General features: G+C 52.0%; 1 protein-coding gene across 1 annotated transcript in view; it reads right to left on the minus strand.

Moving 5' to 3' along the window:
* XXYLT1 (xyloside xylosyltransferase 1) overlaps positions 1-15,213 on the minus strand; it is a gene marked incomplete at its 5' end in the record, with an annotated part of 26,503 nt that extends 11,290 nt beyond the window's left edge. The window contains 2 exons of the mRNA XM_009079944.1: positions 1,965-2,097; positions 15,066-15,213. Coding sequence (XP_009078192.1) covers positions 1,965-2,097; positions 15,066-15,213 — 281 coding nt within the window. The remainder of the gene's footprint in view (positions 1-1,964; positions 2,098-15,065) is intronic.
* Positions 15,214-18,350: the final 3,137 nt, after the last annotated feature.

Below are 18,350 nucleotides of genomic sequence, written 5' to 3' on the forward strand. Positions count from 1 at the left end.
GGGATCTGGCGACAAGAAGGATCAGGAACTTGTTTTCACATGAAGATCAAAACAACACAAGAAGAAAAAAGCACAACATAGCCCAAAGTGACCCAGAACGTCAAAACTGCAACAACACAAAGTTCAGCCCAAAAATGCAGCCTGTGAGAGCTGTTACTGCTTGGCTTGTTTGTCCCCGCCGCGGGTGGCAGGAGGGGAGAGCACGGCTTCGGCTTGGGTCAGGTATTCCATGCTCAGCCCTGTGATCCTGTGCCTTGTCCCCTGCCATGCTGAATGGCTCTCCAGCGGAGCACCCCAAAGCTTAACTCAGTCCCCTCCAGGCACACCCAGTCCCACAAACCACATCCAGGCAGTGCAACACCATCTCTGCTCCCTAGTTAAGCATGGAAATAATGCAAAACCCTGCAGAGAAAAAAACACAGTGATTCCACCATGGACTAATTGAATGCAAACAAACGCTTGATTTATCCTGTTACATGCTGCACCACTCACAGACAGGATCTGCCCCACCAAGCAGCACTGACCGAGGCTGACAGTCCGACACAGCCCTGTGGCCACATTTGGCTGTGGCTGTTCCCTCCGTCCCCGTCCTTTAAGCTCTAACAATTGGATATGATTAACTGGGGCTGGATTTACCATTCTGGGCACCAAAATCCTGCAAGGACACCCAAAGCAGGCACAGGAGGCCTCCACTCTCTAAACACAGTGCCACCCTATGGAGACAAGATCTCAGCATCTGTGTTCCTCTATTTCCAGCTCTCCCTGCCAAGAGGGCAAACCAGAAGGAGAGTCAACACTTCTGCCACGGACAGGGAGATGTCTTTTTCCAGCCCAAGAACAGTGATGACTGCTGCAGTTTGAGCAACCTCATGCTCTGAGCTGGCTTAGGCTTTCAGGAAGCGATCGGTGGTGATTAATGACCATCAATCCCCTGCTGGTGAACTTCTGTCTTCACCCTTATTCCATCTGGATGTACATGCAGCAAGAACATCTGCTCCAGATCTTTGCAGCTCAGCCTTTGTCTAAGAGTGCTGCTGATCATGTCTTAGGAGGTTCAATAGGGGAAGTAGGTTTCCAGTAGGGAAGGAAAAGACATACAGAGCTCTTAAGCTTTTTTATCTTTCTCCAAGAACTTTTCCATTAGGATTAGCAAATCTATCCAAGCCATTTCTGATGCTCAAACTGAGCTCAGCTGAGAAGCCATTAAAGCACCCTGAGTTGATTATCTCATTTACCCTGGATTAAAACAAAACCTGAGGAACAATGCAGGCTGAACCAAACCAATTTCTTTAAGCACAAGACTGGAAATATCTGTGTCCCTGAAACCCACCTGTAGTCCATGAGTAGGAAGGGCTGGGCCACCCCTCGATGAGTGGCTCCCACCACTAGTTCCCACCACAGTTGGCCCTGGCTTATGAACCAAGGGTCTGAAGAGCAAGTGACCACGTGGCTGTCCTCATGCTTGTAAGCCCAGGTCACCAACAGATTTGTCCATTCAGCCTTCCCTGAGGGAAGTGGAAGGTGCACTGACACTCCAGGCACCTAGAACCTCATTGCTGCACAAACTCGACCCCAACTCTCTGCAACATTCACAGCCAAAACCTCTAAGCCCCAATATGTAAACAGATGCTCCAGAATGCAATCACAGCACCTCAGCATGCATGGCTGGGCAAACATGACTCTAGCAGATGTACTATAGTCCAGGTATGGATTTTGGCACTGATGACCAGGAATTTGGCTCTGGAAGCCTTGTGATGGGGTGTGAGAGCAGTAAACAAACCACAGTGACACTGTACACTTTGCTTACACTGACCTACAAGTTTCAGATTAAGTGTTCCTGCAGGAATTAATGCAGGGAGACCACTTCCCCCTAGATTTTCTCCCAAAGACCAACCTGAGTTGAAGACAAGACATGGCAGCCACCTGCTGCCCACTCCCTGCTGCCCATGGAGAAGGGGCTGTACCTGTACACTGGTTGCATTTCCCTGGCAATCCCAATGACTGCTCCCTCTGGGAAGTTCTCAAACTCATCAAACAGGTCTCGGATGTTGGTCTTGTACTTCAGGTCCAAGTCTACCTGGATGATCTGTGTTATTTCTGAAAGCACAAAGAGGAAAAGTCAGCTATATAAGACAAAACTGTAACCCATGATTACCAATGGCTACTTGACAAACTGCATCCAATGAGGATTTGGTGCAGTTGGTTCCATAGGCAAGACTTGGCCAACTCAGGGCAAACAATCCGGCTCCAAACTCTGCATAAAGCTTCAACCATCATGACAGTATTTACCACTGTGTATTTAGGCATGATTTCCTTCAGAAATCACTTCTGCTGACCCTCTGCTTCTATCCACTCCCTCCTTCCCTCCTTGAGATTGTTTTTCCATATGATTGACAAAAGCAATAGGTAGCTTCAACCCAGTCTCTCTCTTTCTGGAAGTGTTTCTGCAGAAACACCCACACAAATCCCCATGCTCACCTTCTGTTACCTACTACTGGGAAAACCTACCAACTCCATGAGTGTTTTGCACCTCCAACCCAGAGAGCATCCATCTGTGGCTCAATGTATCAGAGCAATTTCAATCATGAACTACATCAGTCAGCCACATGACTCTTCCAGTATCACCTACACAAGCCCATTAGCTCCCAGCAGCTTGCCACAAGCTTCCCCAAGGACAGATATTACAGGACCCTGCCTACACAGAACTGCTGGTGGTCTGCAGCACCCTGGAAGACTAAATGATTGCTGGTGGTACTCTATCAGAGAGAAGGAGAGTTGTGCAGACAAGGAAGCATCTTCCACTTGCAGTGGGAAATCAAGAGTGCAGAGGCAGAAGGACATCTTTCTCAAATTTGTCACAGTCTCCTTTGCAGCACACAAGACTGATGGACGGAGATGTTGCTTGGGAGAAGATGCAGGAGATGTGCCTCAAGACTGCTTCTCCCAGGCGGATCTGGAGGTGCTGTATGGATGGCAGCAGGACAAATGCAATGCAGCAAACGCAAACACTATGGGAGATGAGACCATCAGATGTGTTTCTCCAGCCGTGGGCAAAACCCCTGCCATCTTCTGGCCAGCCCAGCTCAGCCCTTCTCAGGGACCACAAGTGGAGAGGAGCCATCCCCCATGGTGTTATGTAATGCCATCGCTATTTATACATGCTATAAAAGCCAAGAGCAAATTGGTCAGGTTGCTTAGCACTTGGCACTAATTGGATTGTAAAGACTATGTCAACCTGTTTTGTCCCCACTCATCATGCACAGGTGCTGTTACAGCTCCCTGCAGGCCAGACCTGCACGTCACCACTGCTTCCACAGCAATTAGCAAACCTCATCCTTCCTCCTGCCCAGTACCTGCAGGCAGGAGGACAAGCCCTGCCTGCCCTCATCTTCTGCTGCTTCATCTGCCGTGCCTACCGGCAGAACTTCCCATCAGGCTGGCATTGCTGGGGCACTGCCTATGCTCCAGCCTTCCCACCACCACGGTTCCGCACCCCCTCACCCTGCCACGCTCAGGACAGGCTGCTGACTACCCCTAGACTGCTGAGAGCAGGAGGCAATCGCTCTGTTTTCAGCCCCCAAAGTCACCATCAGGACTAGAGACCCAGGCCCCAGCAGCTATCCCCTGGCATGGAAGTGCAGCTTTGCCATTTCAAACATATTCATCACTTGGTGTTTGCGTTTCAAGCAAATGCTGGGCTGTAGAGCAGCTCTCAATTTTTTGCAGATTTTGCACTAATCCAGGACTCTTGGCAATTGGTCATACCTACCACACTGTCTTCATTTAAGAATGAAAAGTCCTTGTGAGGTTAAGCAAGAAATATACTGCTTACTCTGCGAAGTATCCAAGCAGAAATATAAATCAAGGAGAAATAGTATCTAAGCTACAACCCAGGCTGTATCTCAATTTATTTTTTTAACATCCATCACATTCTATCTGCTAAAGGGAAAGGCCACACTCCCCTCAGCCAGCAGTACGGCAATCCTCAAGCCTACCTAGTATTTACCATCACCATAATCCTCTGTTTGCAAAGATTTAAAACCCAGGAGCAGTAATTCACCACAGGCTAAAGTAGGTCTTGACCTGAAAGCAATTTCCCCCAGCCTTCCAAACTGCCTTAGAAACAGCTAGTGCAACTCAAGCGTGTGAATAAGCAGAGCAGCTGATTTCTTCAATGAAGAACACGACATGTATTCCAAATACACCAAACCTTCCCAAAGCTACTGCACTTGAGAATATCCAGACTGGTCACAAAACTCTAGGAGAAAGAGACCTCAGACCTACAGCACAAGCTCAGCCACAGAGAAATGTGGTGGGAGCCTGAGCCCTCCAAGGCACTGTCGAGGCTGGGAAGAGGGATGGGATTCCCGGGGGGATCCCAGCACGACTCACCCCGTTGCACAGCAGCATTCTGACGCCTCATCACGTTTCAATTAAATCAACTTCGAGGCACGTCATCCAATTGTTCTCTAAAATTACAGATGAATGCCAGCTGCAATTTAATCACAGCGCAGAATGAAAGCTGAGCTTGGAGGAAGCTCCAATCCCAGCTCTGCCCACCCCAGCACCCCAATGTGTGACAGGCTCCAGGGGGTCCCTGTGCAGCCCAGAGGATGCTGCCCAGCAGCAGCCACCAGCCGTCCCTGGAAGCCTCAGCTGAGCAGGGCACGAGCACAGCTGTGGTGCTGGATGGCAATGCCAGAGCCACAACAAGCCCAGCACCGAGACATACGGTTTGTTTACACAAACACACTGGGTACTCCATCCTGCCCTTCATTAGAGGCTCCCTGGGTCTGGCTTGCCCCCATGCACTGGTCTCATGCTGTGCCTGCAGAGCCCCCCAGGAACCACTCACTAAGAAATTATACTCGGAAGGCACCAAGTACTTTTCCTTTTTTTATTTTTAAAGGCGTCATGAACTGCAACTCTGACACAACTGAGCACGGGTGCCATTAAGCGACACTTTGCCAGATGCAGCTTGCATGGATAGATTAATAGTTGAGATGATTTCTCTGCCTGGGACTGGCAAGGGGCCAGGCACTAATATTTATGATGTATCATGCTCTTTTGCCCTTCCATCAAGTGCTTTGTCCTGGCTGCCATGTAGGGGTGGAAGAATCGTGTGCTCTCTTAGGCACAAACTGCTCGGGGGGGATCCAGCTGGAAATGTGGGAAAAGGCTGAAAGTGTTCTGCTCAGCAGTGAGTTTTCTAACTTTGCCATACTGTGTATCACCCTCCACTCTGTTCAGCTCTGGCTCTTCCAGCCACAGCAGAGAGGGGAGCTGTGCCACTCACAGCAGAGACGGTCTCCATTAGCAGTGACAGCTTTACAGCACAGGCTGGCCCCATTTAAAGCTCATAATGTTTTACTGCAGCTTCATACCAGCAGCCACAGCAGGGCTGTACTCCAGGCTTGGCTCAAATCCTCCCTCCAGCCATGTCCAGCAGAGAAACGCCAACTTCGGGGATGAATGAATTGTTCAGATCAGCCTATGGACTGGCAGCCTTGAACCTGCCTGTAGGCTGAGATTACTTTCCCCTAGCCTAAGTTGAGAAGATGGACTGCAAGACATGTAAATAGTGGATTTAGAACTACAGGACAGCGGATGAAGGGTCATGTGAAGAGGAGATGCAAAAGCAGGAGCCTGCACGGAGCAGCACAGGCTGTTCTGCAGCCAAACTCATTTAAGCTAATCCAAACAACTTTCTCTGTACAAGTGTCACTACCCTGGCAAAGCTGAACCCATACAGCAGGTGCAGGGCTGGAGTGTAAGTCCTGGCCTTGGCTCCAAACCCTCTACTTCCATACAAGCCACACCAGATGTGAGGCACAGGCATGCCACCACTGGCAGCAGAGAGGGGAAAAGTGTGAAAATAGTTACCTGCATTCAGGAGCAAACAAACAAATGGAGAGCTGCTATCACAGCACGAAAGGCAGAAGCAACAACCAAACTGCTTAATTGCTTATGAGTGAGCAATGGTTAAAGAGTTGCAGAGCAGAAGCAAGAATGGAAACCTCCTGGAGGTGGTGTAACTCTCCAGCCCATGGATAGGCTCATGTTGGCATAAGCTCAGCCCCCTCCCCAGAGTACAAAATCCTGCCTGCAGCTGGTCTGGCAGTGGAGATGCTGCAAGCAACAGTGGGATGGCAGGAGGGGATAGGCTACCACCCTGCCAGGCCGCACTGTGCCCAAACCTCACTCACACTCCTGAGGCAAACACCTGTCACCAAGGCTGGTGGTAATTTGGCTCTGCTCCCTCCATCCTCTGCACCAGTGTCTTCACCTGTCTCAACAAACCTGGTTTTAAGGACTTAAGCATTCCAATGCTCCATGCCAACAAGGAACACAGACTCATAGAATTGTCTAGACTGGAAAAGACGTTTAAGATCATTGGAGTCCAACTGTTAACTGTAATCCAACTGCCACGTTTCAGATGGGAACACCTTCACCTCCCTCCAGCTCCTCTGCATCACAGCAGTGACTTTTGGGGTCACAGGCACAGCACGTTTTCCTTTCCCATGGAGCCAGCAGCAGCCAATCCAGCAACACATAGAAGCAGGATCCCTTCTTCCTTCTGGAGGTAGCATGGGGGGCAATGGCCAGGCAATGGCCTGGTGAGGGCAGGGTGATGGGCAGGGGCAGAGCTGCTGCAGGCAGAGCAGCTCAGAGACCCTGCTGCAGGGCCAGCAGCAGATGCAGCCAGCATGGGTGACACAGTGCAGCCAAGGGACCGGAGTGTCCCCTGCTGGCTGCAGCTCTGGGTGTTGCAGGGCTGCATCAGGTTCTGGGATAGGGCCAGGAGGTGACTGTGCATTTTGCCACTTGACTTGGACCATCAGAAGGAAGAGGACCAGACGGCCCAGGCGTTTCAAGTTGGGGACAGAAGGGTTGGAGGGCTCAGGTGTGCTGGTGTGCAAACGATGGGCACACCTGGACAGCTTCCCCTCCACCTGTGTCCATTGCTTTGAGTTTGGCTCTGACTACCCATGATTTTTCAGTAAGAAGGGTTTTTTAGCTATCCCCACCATGACAAGACAAGATCCCAAGGAAAGAAGAAGCTGTGAAGGATCAGCAGTAACTTCCAGACAGCTGCCCTGGGCAATAAACCTCCTGGAGCAGGGCAGCAGCAGGCCCCACTCCAGCAGGCACTGTGCCTGCCAGCAGCAACACGTGGATGCACAAAGCTGCCCACGCTGGCTGTGAAACCAGGATCCTCCGCCCTTGCTGGCTCAGAGGGATGCGTAGCCAAGAAAAACTCCACTCCCACGGCCAGCACCATGGCCAGGCATGGACACAGAGCAGGTGACAGGCTCCAGAGGGTCCCTGTGCAACCCAGAGGACGCTGCTCAGTGGCAGTCACCAGCTGTCCCTGAAAGCCTCATCTGAGCAGGGAGCAGAGCACCAGCCCAGCTGCAGTGCCAGGCAGCGATGCCAGCGCCTCAACAAGCCCAGTATGGAGACAGAGTTTATTTACACAAACACACTGGGTTCTCCATCCTGCCCTTCATTAGAGGCTCCCTGGGGTTGGCTCCCCCCCCCCCCCCGCCCGCTGCCCCCTCCCGCCCCTGCTGTCAGCAGGGCTGTGAGCAGCTTCCTCTCCGGCTGTGTGCTCCCCTGGCCAGGCCTTGTTTTTTCCACAGATAGACTCCTGCTCTCTTCCAGGATTAATCGTGCTGCCCACACAGCTGACCCCAGCAGCACCGGAGAGCCTCGCCCAGAGGAAGCGGCCAAGGCAGGGGCACATGTGCATGTGTGCAAGCACAACACGCTCCACAGAATTCCTGCCAAAGTGCTGTCAACTAGGGCAGGGGTTGCAGTGCCCGTTTTCAGGACCTGGTGGTGCTGCTCCAGACCCCACCCTCCCAAGAGAAGATGACCCTTCAAAGCCCTGCGCCAGCAGAGCCTGCCCAGGTGCAGTGCAGCTTACCTTCCACTTGAACGCAGGTCCTCACTTCTGCCATGCAGCCAAGGGTCCCCTCTGCTCCTTGGGGCAGCTCAGCAGCTGCCTCCCCATCAAACAGCCTCTCCTCCCTGCACACAGGGCACCAGGGGAGGGCAGAAGGTGAGAGGGGATGTGTCCAAGTGCCCTGGCTGCTAACTAGGTTTCTACAGCACTGATTAGGCGCCCAGCAGAGCAGAGCAGTGACTGCAGCACCACAGCTAATCAGCCTATCAGCTAATTAAAAAATTAGGCTGCCTGCCAGAGATAGATGACAAATCATTGCTACCACCCACACAGGGCAGGCTCCTGGGTGAGCTCAGGGGTTTGGAGCAGCCGGAATGTCCCCAGGTATTGATGGTGACATCACTCTGATTGCCTTGCTCCACACCCTGCAGCCATCTCCACAGGGATGGGAAGACTCGACAGGAGATGGATGTGTTTTGTTCCAGGAAATTAATTTTTCCTGTGCATCCAAGTGTCTCCTTGCAATCCATCAAGGTCTGAGGGACTAATATTTAGCTGTGCTCAACACCTCAGCTCTTAACTGGACTCCCAGGCAGCGACATTGCTGAGGATGCGACAGCTTTCAGGATGGAGCTGGAAATGCTGTTTGCTGTGTGTTTAATATATGGTACTGCCGTGGGAGGAGTGTGAAGACACTTTCTGAAGGTGGAGGAAGAACAGCAGGAAACCTTTTAATCAGACAAAATAAGGTTTGCTTCCAGGTTCCTATGAATTACAAAGTAGTGTGGATGGAAAGCTGTGAAGTAACGAGTGGTTGAGATGGAAAGGGAAACCAAAAAGACATATAGGAAAACAATTTTCTGGGCTCACGTCCTGTTTGCCTGTGCACACTGAGCGAAGGGGCTCCAGCCAGATTTTGTCCTTGTTTCTTCCTGCTAGGCTCTAATGCACTAGGACAGAGTGGGTAGAGAGGCTGTGGGGGAAAGCAGCTTGTGATCCCCAGCAGCTTCCACCCTTTGGGGCTGGGGCAGCTGGGTTGGCTGGGGAGGGAGAAGGGCAGCACCCACCCACAGCACCGGGTGATGAGACCCTGCTGCTCCACAGGGAGGGGGAAACAGCCACACACGCCTGCCCTGGCCTGACAGAACTAGGACATCCAAAAATAATAGATGGTGGCACTGCAGCAAGGGGCATCCAGTGGAAATGATGAGAAGTGACACTACCCTTGGGGTCTGCAGGTTGTGCCAGCCCCCAGAGGCAGCAGTGCCGCAGGGAAGGGGTCTCTGCCATGATGGAGCACCCAGGGGACTTCAAGGCACCTGCTGAGCAGCATCTGCATCCCCCTCATCACAGCAGCCCTTCCTGATGCTTCCTCCTCTGCAGGGCTAGGGCTAAGGGGCTCTCCTGCCAAGAGATGCACATCCCACAGGCAGTCAGATGGGGTTAGCTGCTCAGCTCAGCAGGTGAAGACCTCCCTACAAGGCCATGGCCTCTGGTGTTTACCTGTGGTGGGCTTATTCAGAGGTCTGCTGTTGCCTGCTTCCAAAAAGCATCACAAAAACAACGCCCTTGGCACAACAGGCTCACTCCAGCAAGGAACAATGGCTGGCACCGGTCTCCCTATTGCTCGCAGATCCATCACTCCAGCCTTCTCTGCTCTTCTCATCACAGGATCTGACACGAGTGCGTGCAGCCCAGAGACAGGCTGGGAAAGGAATCTGGATGTTTTTCACGTGGTTGCAGCATGAAGCAGGGAGGGAGGTTATGAGAGCACACCAGAAACTATTAACGCTCCCTCCATCCCTGTAAAGATGGGAACATTTCTGCCAGAAAATAAACCCTTCAGCTACTGCAGCATCCCATGGGAACTGCGGCTTGGGAGCACATGGCTCTGGAGCCATCTCCCACGACTCCACCACAGACCCCAATTTTCTGTGCCTCTTCACAACATCTCCACTTTGGTAACACACAATCAGGCCTGGAGCATCTGGGACACAGGCACTCTCCTCCCAGCGCTCTCCCACCTCTGTGTGTCCCCCGATGTGCTGGGGCTCAGCAGTGACGGCAATGCTCAGCCAGCAGTAAGAGATCAGGGGTGACACACTCTCAAAATGCTCATTTAGTACACTGTAATTCAGTCAGTTTTGTGGGCAGCTGCCCCATGCCCCAGGAATTGCTCTGTAGCTGACAGGAAGAAGAAGAGGGAGTGATGCCTCCCCATCTCCCTCTGCCAGGCTCCACCTCACAGACCTCTGCTGCACAGGACCTCTGTGTGACACAGGATGTGTGCACACTAACTCACTGCACATGGCTGCTGTCGAATGGAAACATCACACACAGGCACCTGGCACCCTGCAGGCAAACAAAATCCGACCTAGGCAATCCTGTTATGGATTCAAACATTACAGATCCAACAGCAAACCCTCATGCACACATCCCTACAAATGCAACTGACAACATTTTCAGGATGCTGCCTGCTGGTTTTCCAGAAGCACACTAGCAGAAGACAGTTCAAGGCATTGCACCAGTAAATGGACTGTTTTTCTGATACCTCTCTGCTTAACCCCTTCCCCCAGCTCCCAGGCTCTCCACCTTCACAGCTCGTGGCAGGAGTGCTCTAGACACTCGGCCTCAGCGCACAAAAGGAGCCCTGAGAAAGCAGAGCGCGGCGCAAGATCTCCTCCCTGGCCTTTGCCCTCCCTCCAGCTCCACACGATGGGAAAGGCATAAGCTGATGCTCACAGAGGCCACTGTCTCCAGGCTGGTACACCCAGAGCAGACAAAGGCTGATAGCAGTTTTGTGGGAGACCAAGCCAGAGCCAGCAGCTGGATCCTGCTGCAAGCAGCACCAAACCCCAAGCAGCCTGGGGCTTGGTCATTAGAGGCAGCTTAGACAAACATTATAATCTGGTCTATGCTTAACAATTGGTACAGCCTTTGATAATGAGCTGGAGAAACTGCCCCGTTCAGAGTCTGAGGCCAGGGAGACCACTGGACCTCCTATCTATCCCAGTGTGTCACAGATGCCAAGTCCAGACACCTGCCAGGAAACCAAGGGCACATGGGGATCTGCTGCATGGACCATGGACCACACCATAATCCCCTCAGCCAGTCCTCTCCCAGACTGGAGGATCCCAATCAGCTGGGCTTGTTGCATACAGAAGCCACTGCCCTTCTCTAAACCTCTTTCATTTTTTTCCAGCAGACCATGTTGATATGCCAACCATTTAATCAATACAAAATGATCAGTCTCACTCTGTTCTCCTTCCCTGTAGCTCCACATCTTTGTTTAGTCACACAGAAACTTACTTATCCCACTGCTGCTTAGTTCCCCTACAAGCCCCTGATGAATAAGCTTACCAAATTCACGTGCAGACAAGTCACAGAGTTTTCAGGCTGCAAGTCCCCAGGTGCATCTTCAGCACCTGGAAGATGCAGCATGCTGCATGAGGGCTAACCTTAGGCACAGCAGAGGCCAGGGGCCCTTTGCCAGCTCATGCTTGTCTTCCCTCCCTTTGTCACCCTTCAGGCTGGGCTGGACAGTGAGAGAGAAACCCTGGGAACTCCCCCACACGCTGCAAGCAGGGGAGGAGGAGACCATGTTCAGAGATGATGCTACTCACCAGGAAAGCAGCCAGCTGCTTGTACCAGCCAGGAAACCCTGCTGCCTCCAATTTGTCAAATACCATCTTCAGTCAAGTTCTGCTAAATACCCCCACTCCATGTGAGGCTTGGTACCTTCAGCCAGGTTTCAGAGCCTTTCCATCATGTCCCATTGTCTCTCTGCTCCTTCTCCCACAGGGTCATCTGCTGCAGCCTCATCAGCAAAATCAATGGAGTCAAACATCACATGGCAGTTTTCAAAGCTCTGCCCAAGCTGCTGGATGCTGACATCTGTCCCTTGGCCCACCAGCTGCTGATGTTAACCCCTTGCTAAACTAATTCTTCTTGAAAACTACCTGACTTGGGCCAAGGATGAGGGCCAAGAATTCCCCAGGGTGCCTCCAGCTTCCCCAGGCTGCCCCTCTGCCACCTCAACTCCTCCTCTCCTCGCCCGTGGCACCAGGAACCTGTCCTGTGATCTTGCCTGCCAGACAGACCTGCCCAAGACATTACTCCTTCATGTATCTGTAAGGAGGGTGATAAAAAGCTTGCTGGGTCCTCTAAAGCCTCTGTGAAGAAAGTTAACTCTACTTCAGCTCTAACCAGCACACACAACTAAAACCACAAGGGATTAGAGGGATCGAAGCCCATTGGGAAGCAAGAGGTCTCCTCTGGATGGGCGTACTGAAAAGGAAAGTGAAAAGATCTGTGTCCCTATCCTCCTTTCTCCTCACACTGCTCTGCAAGTCTGAAGATCATTTCATGCTGGTGTTATCCTCATCCTGGCAGCTCCTCCTAAACCTGAACCTGCTCATCCTCTCTCTATGTAACTTTCCCATCACTTCTCCCTTGCAGAACCATTGTGATGGATCAAGCCCTGCCCCAGCTCCCCAGGCCTGGTCACACTGCATTAAAACAGGATTTATGAGCCTCGAGCACAGACAAGAGTTATGCAGTCTGCACTTCTGCACACTGCATACCAAGTCCCCAGCTGGTTTAAATCAGATTAACTCCACTGATGTAAGACATTTAAGGCAAGAGTGTTTCATGATTTACACCAGCTAAGAAGCTGTTACATTATAACTTGGCAGCTGCAGGTTTTAGATCCGAAATTTTTTGGGCGAGGATCCCAAGCAACAGTGAGCGACAGAGCAGCTGAGTGGCACAACCCATTTGCCCTCAGTGCAATATGCACACAGCCAACATGTGTTCCACTAAATTCCTTAAAAGAAACAAAAATAACCCTGGTGTTCAGTTTTCAGTGCCATCGGTCTGCAAAGTCAGTGCCCCATCACAACCTCAAGGCTCCAAATAAATCACTAAGTCATGATATGGGGGAAACAACCTCCCTTCAAAAAGTAATAGATTTGGGAAACTAAAACCAGGCAACTTTAATGCAAAGGTCACTAGCTGCTGAAAAAACCTAGAGACTGATTAATGCAAATGTAAACAAACACACAAGAGTTTAATATTCAGATCAGGCCGTCATTTCTGCTGGAGGAAGCTCAAGCTTCCAATCAAATATGGCTTCCACAAAAAATGGTGCTAACACTATGGAGCCCAAAGTGCACAAAAAGACACAGCATTCAGGGCATGAGAAACGGCACAGAAATGCATCAGGAAGAAGGCTGATACCGCCTGAAAAGGAAGGCTTGGTCCTTTCTCCTTCAGCTTAGCAAAGTGGCTTCTTGAGACCCGTAGATGCTGGTTTGTCAGAGCCAGGAGAGTGGCAGGAGCCCCGTGCCATTCCACGTGTCCCACAAGCCTGTGAGTGGGCAGCAGAGCTGCAGCCTCCCCTGCTGCCTCCCATCCGGAAGGGGCCAGGGAGCCCTGTCAGCCCATAAATCACCAGGCACCCAGCACAGTAAATCTGACCTCCCTTGCAAGGGAAATATAAATCAGCTTTACTAGCAGCTTCTGAAACAAAAACTAAGCTCATGAAACTGTAAAAATGCCTCTTTAAACATCCTGTGCCCTAAACAGACCACTGAAAGCCCAGTCAGGCTGAGGGAGGAGAGCAAACAAGCTTTCTAAGAGACGAGACAACTCATGGGTTGATGAACTGAGAAAAGGCATTTCAGGATGAGCAGCTTCTTGCTGGCAGGCAGCACGACACGGCTATCTTTAGCACACAGTAAAGACAGAGCAGGGAATCGGGAGGAGTGAATTAGCCAGCGTTAATACCGTCATTTGTATGCAGCGTACTTCAAAGCACTCGCACTGCAGACAGCACCAGACTCACAAGAAATTACCCAAGTCTGATGGAGAGCAAAGTACAGCACATTTGCTGGAGACCACAGAGTAATGATCAGTGGGAGTTGGATGGGACCCCTGGGGCCACCACTGGCCCCACTGTTTAATGAGCTAGTGTGGGATGGCTGTGCCAGGAGAGCAAGAGAAAGTCCACAAAGGACAGAAGCAGCCTCACGAAGCAGTGCAGACGTTGGAGCTACTGGGTAGAGCCAAACTGAGACAGGACTCCACAGGGGCACAGGGCAGTTGTACCTGCTCATGTGTCATCAAGAGTGCAGGTGAGACCCATGGTAGCAAGTCTGCAGAGAATATCACAGCTGGGCAGAGGCTCCAGATGCCAAGGTACCAGTGGTGCTAGCCATGGGAACAGGAATTTCAGCAACATGCACACAGGACTGAGCCACCACAACATCCACAAACAGTTTCAAGAGGCTGGTCATGCCCTCCTGGGGCAGGTGTATGGCCAGGTAGGACTCTGGGGCATGTGCCACCACTGCCACCTGCTCCCTGCCATGGTCCAGGGAGGACATGTGGCCAGCCCAGGAGGGGATGCTGCCATCACCAGTGCACCAGGCCTGCCAGGCAGCCAACAGGGACCAGCATCAGGTAGGGACAGACAGGGCTGAGGGAGCACCAGCAAAGGTGTTGGGAGCCCAGGGATGTCACACCCTCCTCATGCTAACAGTCAAAGGCTAGAGAGCATGCTGGTCCCAGGAGAGACAAGCGCGTGCAGCCAGGGGAGGACAACACGGCATCAGCGGAACCAACTGCCAGCTTCCTTGTTTTCCTGCAGATATATTGTTGTTTCTGCACTTGATAACAGCAGAGCAAAGGCATAAGAAGGAAACTTAAGTGATCAGTGGCTGCTAATCAACAAAGCTTTCCAAGAGCTCCCCAAAGCCAAGAGGAAAAGCTCGACAACTGCTCTCTGCTGATGCTTCACTAGTGCACAGCCGCACCACAGGCACAGCACTTTCTTCTGCTGGCACCCCAAGGGGAAGGAGGACTTGCAAACACACACAGGGCAGACACACTTGCTCCCATCTCACCTCTCCTACCATCTCAGGGTATGAGGGCAGGGTTAGCTGCCATGTGGCATGGACAACCTCCTGTCACTCACACCACCTGAATGTGGGCAGCCTTGGACTGATGGGTCCATCACTCTGCAGGAAGGAGCAGAATCCCAGGAGCCCATCCCAAAAGTTTAACTTTATCTGCTTTTCAAATAGCACTGGATAGCATCTCTGTCCAGAAGAAAAAGAGAGCCTGTGTTTCTGGAGGCAGCTCAGCAGAGGCTTACCTTTGGGCATGATGCGATGCATAGCAACTGACAAGAAGAAGATCGAGTCGCTATAGTAGGTCCCCGATCCAGCACTGAAGTGTTTCTGCATGGCTTCAACGATGGGAAACAGCTTTTCCGTCAGCTCATTCACATCATGGACTATTACCTGGGAGAGACACCAGAAACACCACTCAGCCACTGCCTCTGAGGCCTGGCCCAGCTCCAGCAGCCTTTGCTTAGCCCACACCAGCATGGGGGAAGGTGGGGGAGGTTGTTAAAGCACAAATTGTGCTGGTGACATTGCAGCTGCACAAGGGGCCTGGCTGGCCCAGCCCCCGCACGTCCCCTTGCCACAAGAACTAGCCAAGTGTGACAGGGAAAGGAGGAAGGATTTTTACAACCATTTCATAACTGTAACGCAGGCAAAGACTCAAATCCACTCACAAGAAGAAGTGAGAACACTCACAACCAAGAGTGCTCCATGTTTTGTGGTTTTTTTCTAGTCTGTTCCCACTGCCTGATGCAACCACATATCTGCTCTCCCATATGGAATCCATCAGAAGAGGCGACAGTTTGCTCCAGGCTCTGGCATCCTGCCGTTTAGAGGCAAGCCAGACCACGTCACTTACCCTGAGGACCAAGGCTTGCTCCGTGCTACAGAGGCAGGCTGTGACAGGGCCTGGGACACAGCCCGGATTTCCTGAGCCTCAGCCCGGCGCGGAGGCAAGCGCTGCCGCACGTCCCACCGGGGCTGGAGGGGGAAAGGGAGGATGGGCCACAGCACGCTGATGAAAATCCAAACATCAGGAGTTACAGCAGAGCTGAGCAACTTCTCTAGAACGACCTCAGCCTGCCTATACTGGAGCTTTGCTGGTGCTCAGCCAGCACTGCTCTGTGCCCCTCAGTCCTGTGGGAGCCCATGCACCAGTACCAGTCCGGGCAAGCCTGTGCTGGCCGTGGCTATGGCCAAGAAACAGGAGCAACCCCAAAGGCACCTTGTCAGCTACTGAAATTTTACAAACTTGCAATTTATTCTGGTCCAAGTCTGATGAACAGGAACTTTCATGCAGCCTGATGCTCGTTACACCCACAGAAATTGGATGCAGGTCACTGAATCACACAAGATAATGAGAGGGATTTTTAGGATAATTAGAGACATGAGGGACATGACCCCAGTGCAGATAAGGGGGAGTGCAGGAACTTGAGTGTGGAGACTCAGGGTCGTGATGCCTTCTTCAGGCCAGGGAAAGCAGGAATCACCCTGCTGGAACTGAAGGCCAGAAAGGACACAACTCTGCCTCAGTACTTGAATTTGGACAGGAGAGCCTATCCCCCTTGTTTGAGGGATGCCAAGCCACTTTCCCAAGCTGGCCCTGCCTTAAGCAGGAGAGTTGACCCCACAGTCTTTGTAGGTCCCTTCCACACTAAATTATTCCAACAGTTCTACAGTTTCACTCCTTTTCCCTACTAAAACTTCATCTGCTTAAGAGCAAGGAGCCCTGCACTACACACTTGAAGATGCAGGATAGAGCACTTGCTTTTTTTTTTTTTCAATTAAAAAGCCTCTAAACCAAGCCAAGTGCTTTCAGAGGAGGTGGCGGCTCTGAAGCCTGTGCTGGTGCAATGATCATCCTCTCCATGGGGTGTACAAGGGGCTGCCCTGATGCTAAGCAAGCCAGGCACAGAGATGGAGGCAGTGAGCAGTCTGGAGCTTTTTCATTCTACAGCTTCTTGCAGAACACCTTAGTCAGACCAAAGCACTTTTACAGCAGGGCAGAGCTCACTGGAGGTGCAGTGCTGCTTGTGGGACCCACAGGACACCAAACAAGGCAAGGTGATGGGCCCATCCTGGCACTGGCCATGACAGCTGAGCCCATGGCAGGGTACTGCGGCAGGACAGGCACAGAGGAGTCCCCATGACCCCTCCTGGGGGGGCATCCTGAACACCCACCCTTGGCCACTGGCCCTTGCCATCAGCCTGTGCAATAGCCCTTGAGCAGGCTCCATGGCCAGCAAGTCCCCCGGCAGGGCGGTCCTGCTGCTGGGCTCAGGGCCAAGTGCCTGCAGCAGAACAGCAGGAAAAACACAGAACAACATGTACCAGGAAAGTGCATTGGGAGAGCTCATCAGCAGCCACACCTGGCTTTAGATAGCACGGCATATTCCCCAAGACACTGCAGGGGCTGAAGCTCTTACCGGTAACATTACGCATCGCCTCGCCCCAGCCCTGCCAAACCGCGTGGCCAACGGTGCCATCGTGGTTAGTACCAGCTGGAGAGTGGCACAGCCACAGGGAGCAGATCAGCAGCACCAAGAGCTGCTGCCAGCAGCAATCCCAGCTGACCAAACAAGCACCAGGTGCAAAGGCACTGGACCACCTCTGCGTGGAGCTGAGCACTACAAGCACCACCACCATGGAGATGTGTGATGCTCTGCTCCCAGTCCAGCTTGGCAGGAGCAGCTTTGGGCTCTAGCTGGACTGGAGAAGCATGGAGGAGAAATACAGCACCTGTAACCACCTTTCTGCATCCAGCAACGGCAGCCTGAGGTCTGTACAACACTTAGGAAAGGGTGGGGAAAAGTCAAACCAATTCCAGGCACCTCCAAAGTGAGCAGAGTGCTAGTGGACAAAAATTATGAGAAATACTCCTGAAACTCCAGACACAGCACCATCTGCCTTCCCTCCCCTGCCAAAGAAAACAGGAAAACATCTGTCTTTCGTCCACCCTTTGGTTAGGTACTTCAGCAGGGCAAACTCCTGAGCAGCTGAATTTTTCTCCCACGGCCACAGGCGAGGCAGAGCCTCTCCATGACCGTGAGGGCTTCTGCTCTCCTCACTGCTGACTTTAGCACAGCTTAATTGATCTGCTGCTAATTTTGTACTTAGTTATTTGTTTGTGTAACAGCTTTTAGTAAATCCCTGTTGCTAAATCCGACCGCGTTTGCTGAGGACATTAAGAAAAGTAAGTTCTAGGGGTTTCCTCTGCAAGCAGTTTTATAGACAGACATCCTCTACTGAGAAAAGACTTTTTCTATTGATTCGCTAGGAAAAAACAACCCACATTTTTTTTCCCTTTAACTTTCCCTCCTTCCCATGTCGGGTACTCTCACAGCTCTCCGCAAGCAGAGTGACAGTAGCCGAGTTACTCCCCGCAGCAGCAGCACTCTCCATCCACGCAGGGAACCGCGCTGAGCAGCGAGCCGAGTGTGCGGTTCGCGTTATTCTGGTAGGAAATGGAATCAGTCGGCGATAGGAATCGCGCAGGGAGCCGGAGCACAGCCTGGAGCGGCAGGGAACGAGGC

The sequence above is a fragment of the Acanthisitta chloris genome, unplaced genomic scaffold, assembly GCF_000695815.1.
Source record: "Acanthisitta chloris isolate BGI_N310 unplaced genomic scaffold, ASM69581v1 scaffold33738, whole genome shotgun sequence".
Taxonomy (NCBI): domain Eukaryota; kingdom Metazoa; phylum Chordata; class Aves; order Passeriformes; family Acanthisittidae; genus Acanthisitta; species Acanthisitta chloris.